Source organism: Piliocolobus tephrosceles, chromosome 18, assembly GCF_002776525.5.
Source record: "Piliocolobus tephrosceles isolate RC106 chromosome 18, ASM277652v3, whole genome shotgun sequence".
Taxonomy (NCBI): Eukaryota; Metazoa; Chordata; class Mammalia; order Primates; family Cercopithecidae; genus Piliocolobus; species Piliocolobus tephrosceles.
This window is the reverse complement of record NC_045451.1, coordinates 59,125,099-59,146,644: the sequence shown is the minus strand read 5'-3', so window position 1 is coordinate 59,146,644 and position 21,546 is coordinate 59,125,099. Positions and strand designations below refer to the sequence as shown.

At 36.7% G+C, this 21,546-nt stretch overlaps 1 protein-coding gene across 2 annotated transcripts in view; it reads left to right on the top strand.

Moving 5' to 3' along the window:
* RBBP8 (RB binding protein 8, endonuclease) overlaps window positions 1-21,546 on the top strand; it is a 103,316-nt gene that overhangs the window by 545 nt on the left and 81,225 nt on the right. Inside the window, exons 1-4 of one of the 2 annotated variants that reach the window (XM_023207797.2) lie at window positions 108-424; window positions 2,693-2,899; window positions 12,048-12,090; window positions 20,745-20,840. In XM_023207797.2, coding sequence (XP_023063565.1) covers window positions 2,791-2,899; window positions 12,048-12,090; window positions 20,745-20,840 — 248 coding nt within the window. In that variant the 5' untranslated portion in view covers window positions 108-424; window positions 2,693-2,790. Of the gene's footprint in view, window positions 1-107; window positions 425-2,692; window positions 2,900-12,047; window positions 12,091-20,744; window positions 20,841-21,546 lie in introns of those variants that run through there. The other variant, XM_023207796.1, reaches the window with a different exon arrangement.

The following is a 21,546-nucleotide window of genomic DNA, read 5'->3' as shown; positions in this document are numbered from 1 at the left end:
CGGAGCTTTTTTGGCCGGACCGCAGGCGGAACCCGCGCGGGCGCCTGGGGAGAGTCAGATAGAGAAGGGGCCTGGCTGGAAAGCCTTTGCAGCCCTGCTCTGCTCCGCCCATGTGAGAACCGCTCAGATGCCCCGTGCAGTTTGTTCAAGTCCCCTGTGTGACTCGAGATGTGCCTCTCGCTTTACCCGTGTGAGAATACCTGTGGTATGGCAGCGAGTATTTTGGTGAACCCCTATAGTGTGGTGGTTAATAATAAGGAATACACGGAAATGTATTAAACAGTTACAGGCCTTTGAGCCCAGAATGCAACTTGGGACGCAAGACGTACCGTGCGGAGAGATTGAGAAATGTACACTGTTGTCGTGCCTCGAATAACGGTTCAGTGCCGAGAGAGATGCTAACAAAAAGTGCTGGGCATGCGGGGTAGGTGGAAAGGGTTTTGTGAGCCAGAATTTGCAAGTTGAATGTTTTGTTTTTATGTTTTGTTTTTAAAGCACCGTACGTCACTTACTTGAAGATAGATACGTAAAGGATGCTTATTTTACACTCTTGGCTTTAAACGAATATATTAATACTTTTTCGATCATTAAAGTAATTAAACCTTTATTTTAAACTGTTGACTTAATAGAAATAGTTGATGTCCTTTTTTTCTTTTTTTTTGTTTTTGCTGCAGAGAGGTGTTTTACAGTTATGGGTCTCATGACTTGATTTCCATCCCTGACATAGCCGTGTCCCAGCTGTGTGACCTTGGGCAAGTAATTTACTGCCTTAGGCCTCTTCCCCCAACTCTACAATGAAATTATAGTGTCTGTCTTACAGAGTTTTTCTGAAGGTTAGGTAGAATACAAATATTCTATAATAATACCTAGTTATATATTAAATAATATATAAATATAAATATTCTACAGCACAGTTTCTGGTGTGTGGGAAACAATAAATGGTGACTTTTATTCACAATTATATATAGGCCCATTTGTTTGTCTGTTAGAGTTAAAAAATAGAATGAAAACCTCTTTGGGGACAAGACTAATGCAGTGCACCTAATTCTACTTTTAAAAACTTTTTTGCAGAACTAAACGTACACGAGAGAAATACTAGAATTATGAACCCCATTGCATACCCATCCACCTAGCTTCAGAAATTGTTGAAGTTCAGCCCTTGTTTCATCTCTTCACCGAACATCCATTTTTGTTTGTTTTAGCTGTATTTTCTTTTTCAAGCAAACCCCAGAGAATATATCCCTTTACTTGTAAATATCTCAGTAAATATCCCTTTAACAGATAAGGCCTTTCAAAAAAAAAAAAAAAACACACATCATTATCATACCCAAGAAAATTAATAATTCCCTAATATCTAAAATCCAGTTCATATTTAGTTTCTGCTGATTATTTTTTGAAAGTCTAATCACAATTTTTGCAAAGCTTGATAGTTTATTTTTGTAGCTCTTTACAGTTCACCAGGTGGCTTCACATATACTCTTGCTTCCTTCAGAATTACTGTTTCAGCTCCTTCATCACAAACCTCAAGAAATGGTTAGAAAGAAACAATCAGTTCGCACACTTGTTAGAAAGGGTAGTACATTGGCTAAGGAACCAGATGTGAGGTTTAGTAGACTTGCTAATCGCTATACTTTTTAAGTTGCAACTAATTAATGGTTTCATTTTAAGAACACATATTAAAATATTAAAATATTTACTAATCTGTTCAAACTTCTTAACCTGTTGGTTTCTTCAAGGACTATGTAACAAACTTAATCATTCACCTTTATTCTAAGAGAGGCGTGAAGTAACGTTACTCTAATTGTGTTATAACTCTAAGATGTTTCTGTGTTCATAGATCTTTGCTGTGTTTAGATCTTACTGACTTCTCTTGTTTTTGGAAAGTTATACAGATCCTCATCTGTGTTAATACATCAGTCGACTATCTCTTACAAAATATATATAGATGTGTGTATATATATGGATGCTTAAGTCAAGGCTATCTTAGAATGTTTTTCAGCTTTGGGCTCAGTATGCTGTTGCACCAATTCAAAAGTTAAAAAATTTTTTTTTTTTTTTTTTAATTGAGACGGTTTCTGTCGCCCAGGCTGGAGTGCAGTGGCACAATCTCCGCTCACTGCAAATTCCGCCTCCCAGTTTCAGGCAGTTCTCCTGCCTCAGCCTCCCGAGTAGCTGGGACCTCAGGCACGCACCACCACACCTGGCTAATTTTTGTGTTTTTAGTAAAGATGGGGTTTCACCATGTGGCCAGGCTGGTCTCAAACTCCTGGCCTCAAGTGATCCACTCACCTCAGCCTCCAAAAGTGCTGGGATTGCAGGCAAGAACCATCTCCCCCAGGCAAAACAATAAATTATTTTATAGTGGTAAATTAAAACTGACCATGAATGATAAAAACCCTTCAATATCCAAATCCTTTCAGTTTAACATAATTTAGATAATTTTTCCTCTAAGAGAAATAAGAAAATTTGCCTGAAAAATTTACCTTATATAGCCAAATAACTGAAATCAGGGCTTTTCTCACCATTATCATCTTTCCTTATTCTTTCCTTTCCCTCCCAAATTCTAAAAATGATTGATTATAGGTAAATAAGGAAATGGTAAATGAGGATATCTGGGCTTGTGTTTCATCCTGACTTCAAAGTACATAAAGATAAATTCAACGTTCATTTATGTTGCAATCTGTCATTTCAGGTATTTGACCTGTCCAAAGACGACTTGATACCTCTATAATGTAACAGAAAAAGTCAGAAAATATTAAGCAAATAGAAGTGTGGAGCATATTAAGCAAGATGAACATCTCAGGAAGCAGTTGTGGAAGCCCTAACTCTGCAGATATATCTAGTGACTTTAAGGACCTTTGGACAAAACTAAAAGAGTGTCATGATAAAGAAGTACAAGGTAAAATCTTAAATACTTAAAGCAGTATTTTGTCGCGACTGTAGTGGCTTTGTATACCTTTGTATGACAGTTCTCTTTATTTTTTCTATTTCAGCTTTGAGGTTCGGGGTAGTACATGGGCAAGTTTGGTACATGGGTAGATTGCATGTTGCTGGAGTTTGGTGTGCAAATGATTTCATCACCCACGTAGTGAACATGGTACCCCATAAGTAGTTTTTTGATCCCACCCTCCTCCCACCCCGCAACCCTCCACTGTCATGTAGGTCCCGGTACCTGTTGTTCCCCTCATTGTGTCCATGTGTACTAAATGTTTAGCTCCCACTTATAAATGAGAACATGCAGTATTTCTGTTCCCTGCTTAGGGTAATGGCTTCAGCTGTATCCAAGTTGCTGCAAAGAAAATCATTTTGTTCTTTTTTATGACTACGTAGTATTCCATGATGTGTATGTACATTTTTAAAATTCAGTCCACTGTTGAGTTTTGTACATTTAATGACCATCTTTAAATTCAAAGTTTTTTTGTTTTTTTTTTTTTTTGAGACAAGGTCTCACTGTGTCACCAAGCTGGGGTGTAGTGGTGTGATTACGGCTCACCGCAGCTTCCACCTCCCATTTTCAAGTGAGCCTCCCTCCTGTAGTTGGGACCATAGGCACACGCTGCCGTGCCTGGCTAATTTTTTATTATTTGTAGAGTCAGGGTCTCACTATGTTGCCCAGGCTGGTCTTGAACTCCTGACCTCATGTGATCCTTCTGTCTCTGCCTCCCAAAGTGCTGGGATTACAGATGTGAGCCATTGTGCCTGGCCCAAAGATCTCATTCTTTATTTATTTGTGTATTTATTTCTATATTCATGTATTTATTTATTTACTTACCTATTTTCAGAGAGGGTCTCACTGCATTGCCCAGGCTGGAGTGCAGTGGTATGATCACAGCTCGCTACAGCCTTGACCTCCCAGGCTCAGTTGTTCCTCCCACGTTAGCCTCCTGGGTACCTGGGACTACAGGTGTGTACCACCATGTCCAGCTAATTTTATGTATTTTTTGCAGAGACAGAGTTTTGCCACGTTGCCCAGGCTGGTCTTGAACTTCTGGCTCAAGCAGTCCACTGGCCTCAGCCTCCCAAAGTGCTGGGATTACAGGTGTCAGCCACCGTGCCCAGCTGATCTTTTTTTCTTTTTCTTTTTGAGACAGGGTCTCACTTTGTCACCCATGCTGGAGTGCAGTGGTGCAAACATGGCTCACTATTAGTGTCAACCTCTCAGGCCCAAGTGATTCTCCCACCTCATCTTCACAAGTAGTTGGGACTACAGACGCACACACCATGCCCAGCTAGTTTTTTTTTGTTTTGTTTTGTTTTTAACTTAACCTTCACCTTAGAACACCTAGCTAGTTTTTGTATTTTTTGTGGAGACAGGGTTTCACTATGTTGCGCAGGCTGGTCTCAAACTCCTGAGCTGAGGTGATCCTCCCGCTTTGGCCTCCCAAAGTGCTAGGATTACAGGCGTGAGCTGCGCACAGCCAGATCTCATTTTTAGAGGACATTTACACTTGTAGTTTTTGTGATTCATTTTTATGGTCAAATTGGTGCTTTTTAACCACAGAACATAATTTGTATACAACTTGCTGTTATTTACTAGTGGTAATATGTATAAGATAGTGGAAAAAGTAAAGAATTTGTTGACTGAAGACCTGGATTTGAATTCTGATTTCATTTACCCACTTGCTCTGTCATCTTAAGCCTAATTACCTAACCTCTAAATTTAATTTTCTTCTACAAAATTCTTTGCAGGCTATAGATATAAAATTACTACATAAGTCGTTTGCCAAACCTGTAGCTCTGAAATACAAAAGTGAATGGCAGCTTACTTTCAGAGAGCCTGCGGTCTTAATAGAGATAGAGTCGTGTAAACAGATAATTACAATACAGTGAAATAACAGTTAAAAGGTTTTTATGAAGTGTAAGGAGTATATAGAGGATTAAGCAATTGTGATTGAGATGAGTAAATATTATTTGTATTAAAAGAAGCTAAGCTTAAGGTTTTGATATTAAATTTTAATATACTTTAATTCTGTAACTTTCTCTATGTGTGAGAAATGCTTCATATGACATTTGTTTCTTGATTACCTATTATAAGTTTAATACTGCAGTGCTTTATAGCTGTATCATTACACTGGAGTACTATGAAAACATAATCCACCTGAATCTAAACTGTAGTATGTGGGTCTGTGTTAGAACTTTGTAATGGTAGGCCGGGGGTGGTGGCTCATGCCTGTAGTCCCAGAACTTTGGGAGGCTGAGGTGGGCAGATCACCTGAGGTCAGGAGTTCGAGACCAGCCTGACTGACATGAACCCCGTCTCTACTGAAAATACAAAATTAGCCAGGCGTGGTGGTGCACACCTGTATCCCAGCTACTCAGGAAGGTTGAGGCAGGAGAATCACTTGAACCCAGGAGGCAGAGGTTGCAGTGAGCCAGGATCATGCCATTGCACTCCAGCCTGGGCAACAAGAGCAAAACTGCATCTCGAAAAAAAAAAAAAAAACTTTCCCATGGTAAATTTAGTTTCCGGCAAAACTTCTGATAATACTCTTATTAATTAATGAGTTTTGAAATAACAACCCCGAAAGTATTCTTTCAAGACCCAGTGTTCATGGAGACACAAAAAAAAGTTCAAGAAATGTTTTTTGGGCAGTTACTATGTGCCAGACCTTGTGAATTAGAATGAATCCTATATAGTGCTAGCTTTAAGGAAATTTCTAGTCTAGAATTTTAATGCAGTGTACTATATTATTATCTGAAAACATGAAGGAAGAACTGAGGGTGTGTGTGGTTGCATGGGGAAGTGGGTTTGTGCATGGTTTATGTCAGACCAGGCTTGATAACTGATTAAGTCTAATTAGCCAGGCAAAGAAGATGGTGGAAGGGGAGGGAATTTTCTGAGTAGAGAGAATAGCACATGCAAAAGTTTGCACATAAGAGCTTGATTCTATTCAAGGAACTATGGATGGTTAGGTTTAGTTCTAAGAGGAAATGGAATGGGAGATGGGAGTTTTTGGGGGAGGTGGATAGGATATGATGCTAGAAATGTACATAGATCCAAATTACGTAAAATGGTATGTGCTATGCTGAAGAGATTGTCATCTTGCCTTGACTTTAGGGCAGATTTCTCTATTTCTGCAAAAAATATTGGGATTTGGGGATTTGGGATTTTGATAGGTAATGAATGCATTGAATCTGTAGATTGCTTTGTATAGTATTGACATCTTAACAATATTGTCTTGTAGTCCATGAACATGGGATACCTTTCTATTTATTAGTGTCTTCTGTATTTCTTTTTAAGATTTTTATTTTTTAATTACTAATTTTTAGAGATGAGGTCTTGCCTCATTGCCCAGGCTTGAGTGCAGTGGCACACTCATGGTTCGCCGTAGCCTCAAATTCCAGGGTGCAGGCGATCCTTGCACTTCCACCTTCAGAGTAGCTCGGATGACACACATACACCACTGCGTCTGGCTAATTAATTTTTTTATAGAGACAGGGATCTCAGTCTGTTGCCTAGGCTAGCCTCAACTCCTGGGATCAAGCAGTCCTCTGACCTCCTTGGCCTCCGAAAGTGCTAGGATCACAGGTATGAACCACCACACCTGGTCATTCTGTAATTTCTTTCAGCAACATTTTCTGATTGTCAGCGTACAAGTTTTTTGTCTCCTTGGTGAAATGTATTCTTAAGTATTCTTCTGATGCTACTGTAAATAGAATTGTTTTGTTAATTTGCTTTTCAGATTGTTCATTGTTAGTGTATAGAAATACAACTGGTTTTTGTGAGTGGATTTTATATTCTGCAACTTTCTTGAAACTCTTGATTTCTATTTTTATTTTTTATGTTTTGAAACAGAGTTTCACTCTGTCACCCAGGCTGGAGTGCAGTGGCCTGATCTCAGCTCACTGCAACCTCTGCCTCCCAGGTTGAAGCAGTTCTCCTGGCTCAGCCTCCCAAGTAGCTGGGACTACAGGCACACACCACCACTCCTGGCTAATTTTTGTATTTTTAGTAGAGATGGGGTTTCACCATGTTGACTAGGCTGGTCTTAAACTCCTGACCTCAAGCGAGCCGCCCATCTCGGCCTCCCAGAGTGCTGAGATTACGGGCAGGAGCCACTGTGCCTGGCTATTTATAGGCTATTAATTTAATAGAAATAAAATATTTGACAAATTTCTTCTTCTGTTCTTTGGAGTTACAGGATCTTCATGAAATCCCTATTTTACGATGAGGAAGCATCAAGAAAACAAATGATATACTCTTTAATGGAAACAATATGCCATATTTATCAAATTATAGAATATATAAAGCTTGCAAATATTTTGTAGTAGATAATTCTTTTAAAGTGTACTCCTCGTGGTTATGCTCTATGCATATTCCCACAAAAATGTCTATACTCTGAGAACATTAAGAGAGGAATACATTAACTGTTGGTGTATATGGTAAAGTCCATGTGTTTTATGAATGTTAGGTATTGGATATAGGAGCTCAGAAGATAATCTTTGGTACATTATATTGATCATGGCAATTTCAAATAACTTATGGATTCTTAAAGGTACTAAATGAATAAGTACCATTTTTTAAGTTGCTATGTCATTTAAAAACATTTTGGTTTGGGCCATGCCTTTGTCAATATGTTCCATATAGTTCCTTATAAAATTAGAGTCTCTGTGTGATAACATTAAAGACATGCCTGAAGGGAACTTAATTTTTTTAAGGAGGTGGGGGATCTATTTGTAGAAACCAGTGTAAGAAGCTGTTTGAAAGACATCAAACATGGACTTGTCTGGACTTTGCAGGTTTTAAGGTATATATAGGAATCAAAATTGACTTTCAAAGCTTCATGTCAGCAAAAAATAAAAGAGAACTGCTGGGAATGGGAATATTTGAGATACGTAGTTTTTACTTAAGTTGGGAATGGTAATATCTGAGATACATAGTTTTTACTTAGCTGCAGAAATCTACCCATAGGACCTTGCATGCATCCGAATACTCTGCTACATGTGTTTAGAAATTTTTTTGCCTCTTTTGCCAAAACATAATAAAATGGTAGCAAAATATGACAGTATGTGCACTGATCACAATATGATAAACTGCATCCACGTCTTTTAAAACTAGGAAAAAATAGGCAAAATGTTTTAATTTCTGTTGGAGACTAGCAGTATGCAAACCAGACCATTTTTGTTGAAAAGTTCTGGAGACATTTATGACCGAGTTTTTATATCCTTTAAGATAATTGTATCCTTTCATGATCGTATCATTTCATGATATGTTCCTCTTGTGACAGATGCTGCTAGTATCAGGGTTAAACACAGATTGTTACTGATAATATATACAGTCTTTGTGCTTTAAATTCAGAACTCACAGAATTTAATGGGAACTTCAGAATTCTTTAAATTTCAAAAGTCTTAAAGTATATTTATTTGGGTGCAAAATTTTATTGCCTTTAAAAATCTTTTTCAGTATCAAGTTTATTATTAAAAGCACAAGTAATAAAATAGAATTTAAAAGATTTATTTTCAGAATATCACTATTTTAATAAACGATCTTTTGCCTATGCCAGCTTCTGTTATTAACATCTAGCTAATATATTTGCTGTGTCTAGTAAATATGGTAATCAGTTTCAGAGAAAACTAGGCAGGTTCTGTGAGGCAAAGTTGGAACACCTTGAAGGAATAGGACAGTTTGGGGGCTCTAATAGGACAGGATAGGTATTCCTTGATTCGTTTTTTAATTGCTCCATTATTTTGTATACATAGAATCAAAAATTCTACAAAGAGAACATTACCTTAAGATTATACAATTAACAGTGAAAGGAATTGTCCCAGTCATTACTAAGAATGCTGTCAGGCTGGGCGCAGTGGAGTGCACTTGTAATCCCAGTACTTTGGGAGGCCAAGGCAGAAGGATTACTTGAGTCCAGAAGTCTGAGACCAGCCTGGGCAACAAAGCGAGACCCTGTCTCTGCAAAAAAAATTTTTTTAATTAGTCAGACATGGTGGTGCGTGCCCGTGGTCCCAACTGCTTCAGAAGTTGAGGCAGGAGGATCGCTTGGGCCTGGGAAGTCAAGGCTACAGTGAGCCATGATTGCACCCACTGCACTCCAGCCTGAGTCACAGAGATCCTGTCTCAAAAATAATAATAATATTATTATTATCAGTAACTCTCACACCTCTTATTTACATTTGCATCTGTAAATAAGAAAATCCACAAAAATTAATTTACCCATTTTGAGATCATTAACTCTTAAGCAAAGTGAGCACACCTTAAATATGGCTTTGGAATTTAAATAATTTGTTACGCAATTATAGAAATGTAGTTTTGGTTGAAGTTTAATTACTTCATTTGTATATAAAGCCCCCACTGTTTGTCAAGAAAGTGATGTTAAGTATATCATTTGTAATTCAGAACCATAAACAACTTGTTTAAAATGACAGTACATACATTATATATATATGGTTTGTTCTGGGTAGAGAACTAAAATAAGTAAGAATTAACATAGCAGTGATTTTTGTTAATGCATAAGGAATTGAATTCTTGCCTCATTTCTGAACTCTTAAATTTGTTTTGTGTATTATACAGGCCCTTGACTGTTTCATTTCCTCCAAAATTTATGCATGAGTGAGTGTAGGGTTAATTGTAGCTCAGTGCTTAGTCTTGTGAACACTGTTTCCTCAATAGGTATCTTACGTTGCCAGTGTTACAATCCCAGATACTTTGTTCAACAGATTACCTGTTCATACAGGAGCTGCATTGTTGTATAGCCTCATTCCTTCCAATGGGTGTGGAGCAGGATTAAAGCACACTTTATAGGGGTTCTAATTGTAGATTCCTAATTGACTTGATGAATAGCAAATGCTAAAATTTAAACACATACACACGTACATATATAAACCTGTTTCAGGGTGATCTACGTGACAGAACAAATACCTCACAGGTGTTGAATGCTTACAAGATAAAAGAGTAGTTCTTCCCCTGTTTCTCAAGGATTTTCTTTTAAAGTTTATATGGATTTTCTATCTGATTATTTCTTTTCTTAAAATGGTTTATGGCAAGAATCCATTTCATTTTTGGCTGCACTTTTCACTTCTAAAGGCAGAACTGATTGTTAGAAGTCAGCCACAATTAAAAACAAACAAACAAAAAAATCTGTCACGTAAAATTTCATACATTTTTGAGAAGGGAAAAAATGTGCCTGGATGCACCACAGGTTACAGCTCTTTTATTGAAGGATGTTTGGGTTGTTTCTAATGTTTGGCTAATACTGCTTGAACATTCAAGTACAGGTTTATCCGTAACACTTTTTTCACCATCTTATTTATAACATTTTTTATTCAAATTATAGAGCATGGAATCGAAGGTAAAATGTGTCATATCAGTTGGACATTTTCTAAAGGTGAAATTTGAGACATAAGGAAAAAATGTAACATCCAAAAAATTCTCCAGGGCCTTTATTTTTCCACGATATCTAGATTTCCTGGCATTAAATCATTACCATGGAGGGCAATAAGAAGAGATGACTTCTTCATTAGTGTCTGTGTGACTATGGTTGGGAAATTTATAGATTTGTTTTTTAAATTTGTATTTGTCTAAATTCTGTTGTCCAAAAGATTGTACCAAGTTAAACAGATAAAGAAAAACTATGTTCTTAGAAATGATAAATATGTTTGTTTCTACACACATATATGAAAAACTTTTCTGATTTATAACTTGATAGAATCTGTGAACTGCCAAAGGCACATAGTAAATATTCTTAGATTCTTCAAGAATCAGTCAACTAATAACTATGTATTGGTAACTAACTGCCACCAAATAAAAATTCTTGACTAGATCTATAGTTGGGTAAATTGTAGAATATTAAAAGCACTGATTGAGAAATTAAAGAGTAAATATTGAGGGCTTTTTTTCCCCTTTATGTTAATCACATTGCAGGAAGTAGGGAGCATAGAGACAATAGAGGGCAAAGCAATATTCAACGAGAAAAAAATTTTCCAGTTTTTACTGTTTTAATCTTTGATGAAATCACTGTTTTTTGTTTTGTTTTGTTTTTGTTTTTTGATACGGAGTTTCGCTCTTGTTGCCCAGGCTGGAGTGCAATGGCGGGATCTCAGCTCACCACAACCTCTGCCTCCCAGGTTCAAGTGTTTCTCCTGCCTCAGCCTCCCGAGTAGCTAGGATTACAGGCATGTGCCACCACTCCTGGCTAATTTTGTATTTTTAGTAGAGACGGGGTTTCTCCATGTTAATTGGGCTGGTCTCGAACCCTTGACCTCAGGTGATCCACCCGCCTTGGCCTCCCAAAGTGCTGGGATTACAGACGTGAGCCACCGTGCCTAGCCAATTAAATGACATTTCTAAATCAATATTGGGTACTATAATTTTTACAATTTTGCTAAGTAATTGTTTTTGTTTGACTTACATTTAGTTGCTAATGATACATGTATTTTCATATTTGTTCAGTGATTTTTTTCTTTTGTTAATTACCATTCATGAAAATTAGAAATACCCTGTTTTGTCCATATCCTTCCTTGCAGTTTCAATGCCGGTCAGTCTGCTTTCTTCTCAGTAACTACCTGAGTCCATAGGCAGTGGTCTTCTCTTATGTTTTGTGTCAGACTCAATTAAAATTAAAAATTCATGTAATAGATATCTTGAGATATAAAACATTCATGCCTTTTGTTAGGTATTTTTCTATAAGGAATTTTACTCCTAGTCCAGGACTTCCTACCACAATCTAGTTTAATCCCAGAAGATTTGTGCCAACATAAACACCATTGCTCAGTGTTAGTAAATACACAGGCTATGTCAGAACATAGACCTTCATTTATAGTGAACTTCTAATTGTATGCTTGCCTTGCTACTAGAAAGGAAATAATTTACTTTAGATGGGGAAAACGTTATTCCATTTGACTGTCACATGATAGACTAAAAGCAATATGTTGCAGATATGCTTTTGTGACTGCAGGATACAAGTAAGGGGAATATACTGTAAACTAATGAGACCTGGTTTATTATTTAGAGGCCAGACTGATGTGACTTAATAGTGTAGCATTTTACTCATAAAGGAACTTTTGTAGAAGTAACACCTTTTCTTTTTACTTTTCAGGTTTACAAGTAAAAGTAACCAAGCTAAAACAGGAACGAATCTTGTAAGTAGCAGTATGTAATACTCAGGTGTTATTTATAGAACAGTTGATCCTAATGTCCAATTTGACCTTAATGTCTTATTTATAAAAAAAAAATTAGCCCTACTTAGTATGGGCCTTGGATAGTCAGCAGCAATTTTTTTTTCAAATTCTAAAGTAAAAAGAATGATTTGGTAATTTTAAGTATAGCCTTAGTTAATTATGTATGTTTACATTGTAATACAACTTACATATGTAATCTTTTCCCATAAAATATTAAAATGACAATTGATCTGTAGTCTCATTTTGATTTGTCAGTGGAGTTCTTTTTTCAGCCATAATTAACACCTGAAATTCAACATGCTACAAAATGGGGAGCAGAATAATTCTGGAATTTCGAAACTCATATGAATGGAAACTAAATGGGCATTTTAAGACTCCTTTTAGGTAGTTTGAAACTACTCGAAGATTCCCTGAATTGTTTTGCTTATAAAGTTCTAAATCAGATCTGATTTTTTAAGTTCAGGAACAGATTTTACTTATGATTCTCTAGAGCTTCCACATTCAAGAATCTGAAACAAATGGCAAAGTAGAATATCAGCACCCATAACAAAAGTCAGTATCATGTAACTAATAATAATACGTTTGTTTTACAGTCTGTGTCTGTGGGCTTCAGTTACTTCACTTTCTGAAATCTTCCAAGGCTGTAAAGTGCCATCTGTGGCCGGGCACGGTGGCTCACACCTGTAATCCCAACACTTTGGGAAGCCAAAGCAGGCAACTTGATTGAGCTCAGGTGTTTGAGACTAGCCTAGGCAATATGGTGAAACCCCATTTCTATTAATGCAAAAAATTAGGCACGTGCGGTGGCACGCACCTGTGGTCCCAACTACTCCAGAGGCTGAGGTGGGAGGATTGCTTGAGCCCAGGAGGCATAGGTTGCAGTGACCTGAGATTGTGCTACTGCACTCCAGCCTGGGTGACAGAGTGAGACCCTGTCCAAAAAAAACAAAAACAATAAAGCTTTTTTTCCCATTATAATCTGCAAATGAAAATTGGTAAATTTTCTGTTACACCAAAAAGTCACGTTTGGAAGTGAACTTATTTGATTCAGGAATATAAAATCATACATTTTTTTAAAGTTTTGTTTAAAGTGAAAATTTCTGGTTCTTCTTAGCATTTTAAAGTGCCTTGTAACTGTACATGTTCTTACCCTAAAGATGTTACTGAAAACCTCCTTAACCATAGAATACCCCTTTTCTGTGTTTCTGTGGCAGAGCTGTGTTTAGTACCCCTAATTGAGCTGTTTTTTAACTTAAACAGAAAACCAAATAATCCTTTTTTGAGTAATGAATGTAGGATGTACATTTTATTAGGTAGGATATTTTCTTATTGTGAAAAATAAAAACAATCAGAAGTGACTTTTTCAGTAAGGAGAATTTCTTCTTTTATATAGAAAGCCCAAAGAAGGGACATTCTAGGACTGGTTAATAGGTGACCAAAGACTCAGGTTATTTCTTTCTTCTCTCCCATCCTTAGTATGTTGACTTGCTATCTTATTCTTGAACTCACTGCAAAACGTTGGCTGTCACCATTCTAGTCATCTTCTGCAGAACATCCCTGGGTCCTCTTTCACTAATTATAAAAGTTTGCCAGAAACAGACCCCAGCAGACTAACCGAGAAAAGACGAGAGAAGACCCACATAAAATCAAGAATGAAAAGGCCAGGTACAGTGGCTCACGCCTGTAATCCCAGCACTTTGGGAGGCTGAGGTGGTGGATCACGAGGTCAGGAGAATGAGACCATCCTGGCTAACACGGTGAAACCCTGTCTCTGCTAAAAATACAAAAATTAGCCGGCGTGGTGGTGGGTGCCTGTAATCCCAGCTACTCAGGAGGCTGAGGCAGGAGAATGGCGTGAAGCCAGGAGGTGGAGCTTGCAGTGAGCCGAGATGGCACAACTGCACTCCAGCCTGGGCAACAGAGCAAGACTCCATCTCAAAAAAAAAAAGAATGAAAAAGGTGATATTACAACTGGTATCACAGAAACACAAAAGATCATTAAGGACCATTATGAATAACTATATGCTAATAAACTGGAAAACTAGAGGAAATTAGTACATTTCTGGATACTTGTGACTTACCAAGATTGAATTAGGAAGAAATAGAAAACCTAAACAAACCAGTAATGAATAGCGAAATTAATCAGTAATCACCAAGTCCAGGACCAGATAAATTCACTGCTGAATTCTATCAAACTTACAAAGAACTGATACCAATTTTCCTTAAACTATTCTAAAAAAGTGAAAAGGGGGGAATTCTTCCTATCTCAGTCTGCAAGACCAGCATCACCCTGATACCAAAAGCAGACAAGGATGCAACTAAAAAACTACAGTCCAGTCTCCCTGATGAACATACATGCAAAAATGTTCAACAAAATACTAGGAAACCAAATCCAACAGCACATTAAGAAGATAATACATCATTATTAAGTGGGATTTATCTCGGTGATGCAAGAATGGCTTAACATATGCAAATCAATAAGCATGATACGTCACCTCAATAGTATGAAGGACAAAAATCTTACGGTCATCTCAATAGATGCAGAAAAAGCATTTGATAAAATTAAACATCCCTTCGTGGTTAAAAAAAACTCTCAACAAACTAGGGCATATAATGAACAAACCTCAAAATAATAAAGGTTAAATGTGCCCAAACCCATAGCTAACATTATACCAAATGGGGAAGAGTTGAAAGCCTTTCTTCTAAGAACTGGAACAAGTCAAAGATGCCCACTATTCAGCATAGTACTGGAAGTCTTAGCCGGAGCAGTCAGGCAAGAGAAAGAAAGAAAAAGCATCCTAATTGAAAACAAGGAAGTCAAATTGTACCTCTTTGTAGACAAGAAGATCTTATATTTAGGGGGGAAAAAAAAGTTTTTGAGACAGAATCTCACTTCTTGCCGAGGCTGGAATGCAATGGTACAATCATGGCTCACTGCAGCCTCAAACTCCTGGGCTCAGGCAATCCTCCTGCTTCAGCCTCGCTAGTAGCTGGGACCTACAGCCGTGTGCCACCATGCCTGACTAGTTTTTAAATTATTCTTTTGTAGAGATGGGGTCGCTATATTGACTAGGCTGGTTTTGAACTCCTGGGCTCAAGTGATCCTCCAGCCTTGACCTAAACTGGTGGGATTACAGGCATGCGCCACAGCACGCAGCCAAAAAAACCTCTTAAAACTAATAAACACATTCAGTAAAGTTGAAGGATACAAAGTCAACGTACAAAAGTCACTGGTGTTTCTATACATAAATAATTAAATAGCTGGAAAAAAATCAAGGCAATCCCATTTATAATAGTTAGAAGAAACAAAATACTTAGGAATCAATTTAAGGAGGTAAAAGGTCTCTACAAGGAAAACTACAAAACATAGATGAAAGAAATTGAAGAGGACCCAAACAAATGGACTTCCCATGCTCATGGATTGCAAGAATTAATGTTAAAATGAACATACTTACCAAAGCAATCTATAGATGCAGTGCATTCCCTGTCAAAATACCAATGTCATTTTTCACAAAAATAGTAAAATTCCTAAAATTTGTATGCAACCAAAAAAAGAACTTGAACAGTCAAAGCAATCCTGAGGAGGAAAAAAAAAAAAAACCAGAAACTAGTAATATCACATTGCCTGACTTCAAAATATATTACAAGGCTATAGTAACCAGACCAGCATTATATTGATATAAAGATATATAGATGAATGGAATGGAGTAGAGAACCCAGAAATAAATCCATGTTATATATCACGGCCAACTAATATTAGACAAAGCTGCCAAGAGCATACACGGGGAAAAGACACCCCCTCAGCAAATGCTGCTGGGAGAACTAGATAATCCGCACGCACAAGAATTAAACTGAACTGTTACTCACAATATATAAAAATCAACTTGATAGATTAAAGACTTAAATGTGAGAACCCAAAACTGTAAAACTACTAGAAGAAAAAATAGGGAAAACTTTTCAGAACGTTGGTTTAAGCCAAGGTTTTAAGGCTAAGACTTCAAAAACACAGACAGCAAAAGCAAAAATAGACAAATTGTACTGTATAAAAGTAAAAAACTTCTGCACAGCAAAAGAAACAGTTGTGTCAGGTGACAGCCCTTTGAATGGAAGCAAATATTCACAAACTACTCATCTGACTGGGGACTCATATGCAGACTATACAAATAACAGGGTGACAACAATAACAACAAATAATCCCATTAAAAACTGGGCAAAGGAGAGACACACATACACATCTCAGAAAATAACGTATTAATGGCCAGTAGGTGTATGAAAAATGCCCAACATCATTAGTAATCAGAGAAATGCAATCCAAACCACAATGAGATACCATCTTGCCCCAGTCAGAATGGCTGTTATCAAAAAGACATACAGTAACAAATGCTAGCAAGGATATGGAATAAAGGGAACCTTTGTACATTGTTGTTGGGAATGTAAATTAGTAAAGCTACTATGGAAAACTATGGAAATTTTTCAATAAAACTAAAAAGAGAACTACATATGATCCACCAATTCTACTACTGGGCATTTACTCAAAGGAAAAGAAATCAACATGTCAAATGGATACGTGCACTTAACGTGTTTATTGCAGTGCTATTCACAATAGCAAAGATACAGAATCAACTTAAGCATCCATCAACAGGTGAACTAGATAAAGCAAATGTGTTATACACGATGGAATACTACTCAACCATAAAAATGAATGAAATCCTGTCATTTGCAGCATTTTGGATGAAACTGAAGGTCATCATGTTAAATAAGTCATGCACAGAAAGACATATGGTTACTCATATGTGGGAGGTAAGAAAGTAGATCATATGGAGGTAGAGAATGGAATAATAGATACCAGAAACTGGGAATGGTGTGTGGGTGGGAGGGAGGTAGAGTCAGTTCATGGGTGCAAACTTACACAGAGATAGAAGTAATAATGTTTGGTAGAAGAATAGCGTGACTATAGTTAACAACAGTGTATTGTATTTTGGAAACAGGAAACCTGAAATATGTGCAACACGTAGAAATGATAAATACTTGGGTGATGATTACCCTAAATACCCTGACTTAATCATTACACATTGTATGTATGTAGCAAAAACTTCACATGTACCACATAAATATGTACAAATATAATGTATGAATTTTTTTTAAAGAATGGAAATATAACGTTATTCAGTAGCTGATAATAATGCCTTACTTTATTTGATCCTCTTGGCAACCTTTTAAAATATGTTGTAATTACTCTGTACCTGTACACCTCAGGTAGCCTAAGATTAGACATTTTGGAAGCATAGGTAAGTAGCTAAATTCCCTGAGTAATCAGATAATTAAAGGCATCCTTTATTTAGCACCCCTAGAATAAATTAGGTCTTTATATTGTGGTACCAGGAATTTGGGTTTATCTTTATTACTACAATCCCCTGTTCCCCAGTATACAATATACAGTCTTACCTCTATATTGTTAGAATAGCTGGATTTGAAAGTTATCTCAGCCCTTAAGGATTCCTGAATGAAGCAGTTAGAGAATGAATACTATTAATATTTGTTCTTCAATTAATTGTTTCTGACCTATGTTTTGATGAAAAACTATCTCTGCACACAGCTAATGCTTTTCTTTTACACAAATTAATTCACAAAATGAAACATGGTACTGTTGACTGTTGGATATTGTGAGGTTATTTGAAAAGTTACCCTTGAGCTTGATCAGCCTGATTCTTTTTTTTTTTTTTTTCCCTTGAGATGGAGTTTCGCTCTTGTTGCCAAGGCTGGAGTGCAATGGTGCAATCTCTGCTCACTGCAACCTCTGCCTCCCAGGTTCAAGTGATTCTCCTGCCTCAGCCTCCCGAGTAGCTGGTATTGCAGGCGCCTGCCACCACGCCTGGCTTATTTTTGTATTTTTAGTAGAGACGGGGTTTCACCACACCAGGTTGGTCCCAAACTCCTGACCTCAGGTGATCCACCTGCCTCGGCCTCCCAAAGTACTTGGATTACAAGCGTGAACCACCACGCCCAGCCCAGCCTGATTATTTTAGACTGATTATATACATGGACTACATCTGTTTTCTCTATTGTATATCCATTATTTACTAACTGATTGACTCTCTTATTAGCTAACAAATCTGATCATCCTAATTACCAGCCATTACTTAAAAACAATAACTACTTTCTGCTGAGGAAATAATAAAGATGACATCTGCCATATTCAGCCAGCTTTATAACACTTACTAAGAAAATTCTCTTTAGCCGCTGAGAAATTTAGAAATTCTAGAATGTAGACTACTCACCTTCAGATAAACCCTTGTTTTCTTTAAAAAATTATTTAATTAAGAAATTTAAAGAATTGTAAAGACAGAAAAACATTTTCCAGTTATGCAGCACTGTTTTCATACTTTCTATTCCTTATCACAAAAGTTTCTTTGTAGAGAGTATAACTCAAACATAATGTTTGTCCATTTTATTCATGGTAGTTCCTATCTCTCCCTATAGATCTCCCCCCGCCAGCCCCCATATGTGACATTTGATTTCAAAGTAATGAAAAAATTGTTGTATGTGCTGCATAGGTATGTAAAAGAGACAGGAAGGTTTGTTATCTATCTTATTACAGTTACATTTTCAAATACAAGATTTACCCAGCTTCCTGTGCCAGTTATATTTAAAATATTCGGTTACCTTAGAAAAACAGAAGGCCACCAGTTAGGAAAATGATACTGAGTTTTTAGTAAAATGCTGCTAATGACATTGAGCTTGCCTTAGAAATGAAGTTAGTGATTGGTGTAGTAATAACTCTTCCTTTGGATGAGGTCCAGGGTAGACCTGTCTTTAATATATTAGACACTTTTCGAAATTGCATGACTCTTTTTGCACTGTCTGGAATTCATCAATTTGCTTTCTTAAAGACCTTGTTAAATTATTTCTGCAATTAGTAAAAGCTCTTTATGTTACCACTTTCTTGACCTGAATATTTTAAGTAATTGAAGTTAGTTTTAACTTTAACTTAGGTTATTCATCTACATAATAGTTTAGCTTTAAGACAAATACTGTCATGCTCTGAGTCATTCTAAATAGAACAGTAATGGAATATATGAATATGGGAAAATCAGATAACTCACTACTATTACAGAGTTCTGTTCATCATTTAAGAAAAAACCCTTTGCTATTTTCACTCCTTAAGAGTGAAATGCAATCCAAACCACAATGTGCGTGTAAATCTTCAATTTAATATTTACTGTATTTTATGATACAGATTATTTAACTTAAATTTGAATACATGTTGGCAGTCTGTTTTAGAACATGACTTTAATCACACCCCCAGGCTTAGATAAGTTATCTGGTTATATTTGCCAAATAGGATCAGTGAAAACCTGGTGTTCCTTCTGAATTAAATACATTTTCTGGAAGTATTAGGAAATATTTATTTGTTTTTTAATTTTTGTTAAATGAGAAATGGCCAAGTTAACAAGCTTCAATGATATATCGGTGTCTGTTATCTTCAAGTTCTCAGATGTCTCTCTACATGCTACCATAACCATATTTGTTGTATAGCAAGATGGTGTTGCTCTTACATGGTTTTCAATTGATATAAACTGTTCAACAAATTTTTAAGAAATACCCTCTATATTTGATACCTGACATTTTGACTTAGTTGTTTTACCCATCTATTTTGGTGCCAGTGACACTATATTCTAGCCACTTTGACACAATCATTTTGACATCTGCTTTTTGTGACAGACTGATTTGCCAATGTGATTTGATATTTTAGGCCCTTCAAGGGACTGGGGGAAGGCATTTGAATCACAGTATTATCTTATATTTTCAGCTTCAAGACTATACCGAAAATCCCAATCAAATTTCTAATGGATTTTCTTACAATTAAAATATGTGCATACTTTAATAATGTGATTTTTAAAAATAATGATAGACGGGTAAAATACGACGACTTTGGAAGGTAATCAGGTTTAAGTAGAAGAAAATTTTGGTTGTCTTTGTTAGTTTTTTTCTCACTATAAAGTCATAATTAAACACTTAACATAGAGCCTACTGTGCGCCACCCTGTTCCATATCCAGTACATACATTAATACTTCAGACCTTTTGCGGTAGATATTAATGTATCCATACTTTGTGAGGCACAGAGAGTTAAGGTTCATTGTATCAGGTCACACAGCTGGTAAATGAGCTGGACTCAAACCCATGTTGCATCTGGGCGTAGGGTTCATGTTCTTCCACTTCGCTGTAAGCTCTGATTTAAAAGCAAGACCAGGTAAAGATTTTAAACAACACAGAAATTAGTGAAATAGGAAGTATGAGTTCCCCATAATTGAAAGAGGTGATGTGAGTAGAGAAATATTATTTACATTAATAAATATATGCAAAATAATAATGTACATTTTGATAGCTGTTTTGACAAAGTTGAGTCCATGGTGGCATGATACCTTTATGGTATATAAGAGCTCTGCAGAGCAAATTCTAGTGTAATTTGAACTGTGATTTACAAGATATTCCAACTTGACCTTTTCAGTTGTTTTGGTACAAGAAGTTCGTTACATAAACGCAGTGGAGCTCTTAGAATTATCCTGTTAAGAGTATTTTTATCTGAAAAACTTATTTATTTTTTGACCTTTAGAGATGCACAAAGACTAGAAGAATTCTTCACCAAAAATCAACAGCTGAGGGAACAGCAGAAAGTCCTTCACGAAACCATTAAAGTTTTAGAAGATCGGTGAGTCTGGCACTTAGGTCTTGAGTAATACGTGATTTCCTCCGTAATAAGAGTACGTTGACTTTCATTTGTAATTAGTTTTGGGATTGAAAGTGATCTTTCCCACAGCCTTCTCTCACCTTTGAATGAATGCTTTGTGAAAATAAGGATCTAGTCTTAAAGATTTTCATTAATTGTGTGATCACATCAGTTTAGCCTTTAAACGATATCTTTATCTGTTGTTTGCTGTAGTGAAAGCTCAAGGGTAGCAATGTTCTAATTCATTTAATGCTTTAATTCCAGTTTTACTTCTAAGTGGGTGGAAACTGTTTCACAATTCTGTTTCTGTCGTCTTTTCTTACTCTTGCTGTTCTCTTTTCTTCCTTGCAAATTTCCTCACTTTGAGGGAGTCTAGGGATTCTTCTTTCTGATTATTCCTGAGATAATATCACTTACTTCCATACACAGATTTCTTTCTTTCCCACTCCTATGAGGTTAACACTGAGGATTACAAAAGGCTTCCAGCATTTGCTGTATTCCCTTTTCTGAATTGTAAGTGTTATTTAGAACCCATAAACTACCTACCTACTATAGTAAACAATATTCCAGCCAAACATGGTGACTCACACCTGTAATCTCAACACTTTGGGAGGCTAAGGCGGGAGGATCGCTTGAGGCCAGACGTTTAAGACCAGCCTGGACAAACAAAGCGAGACCCTGTCTCTAG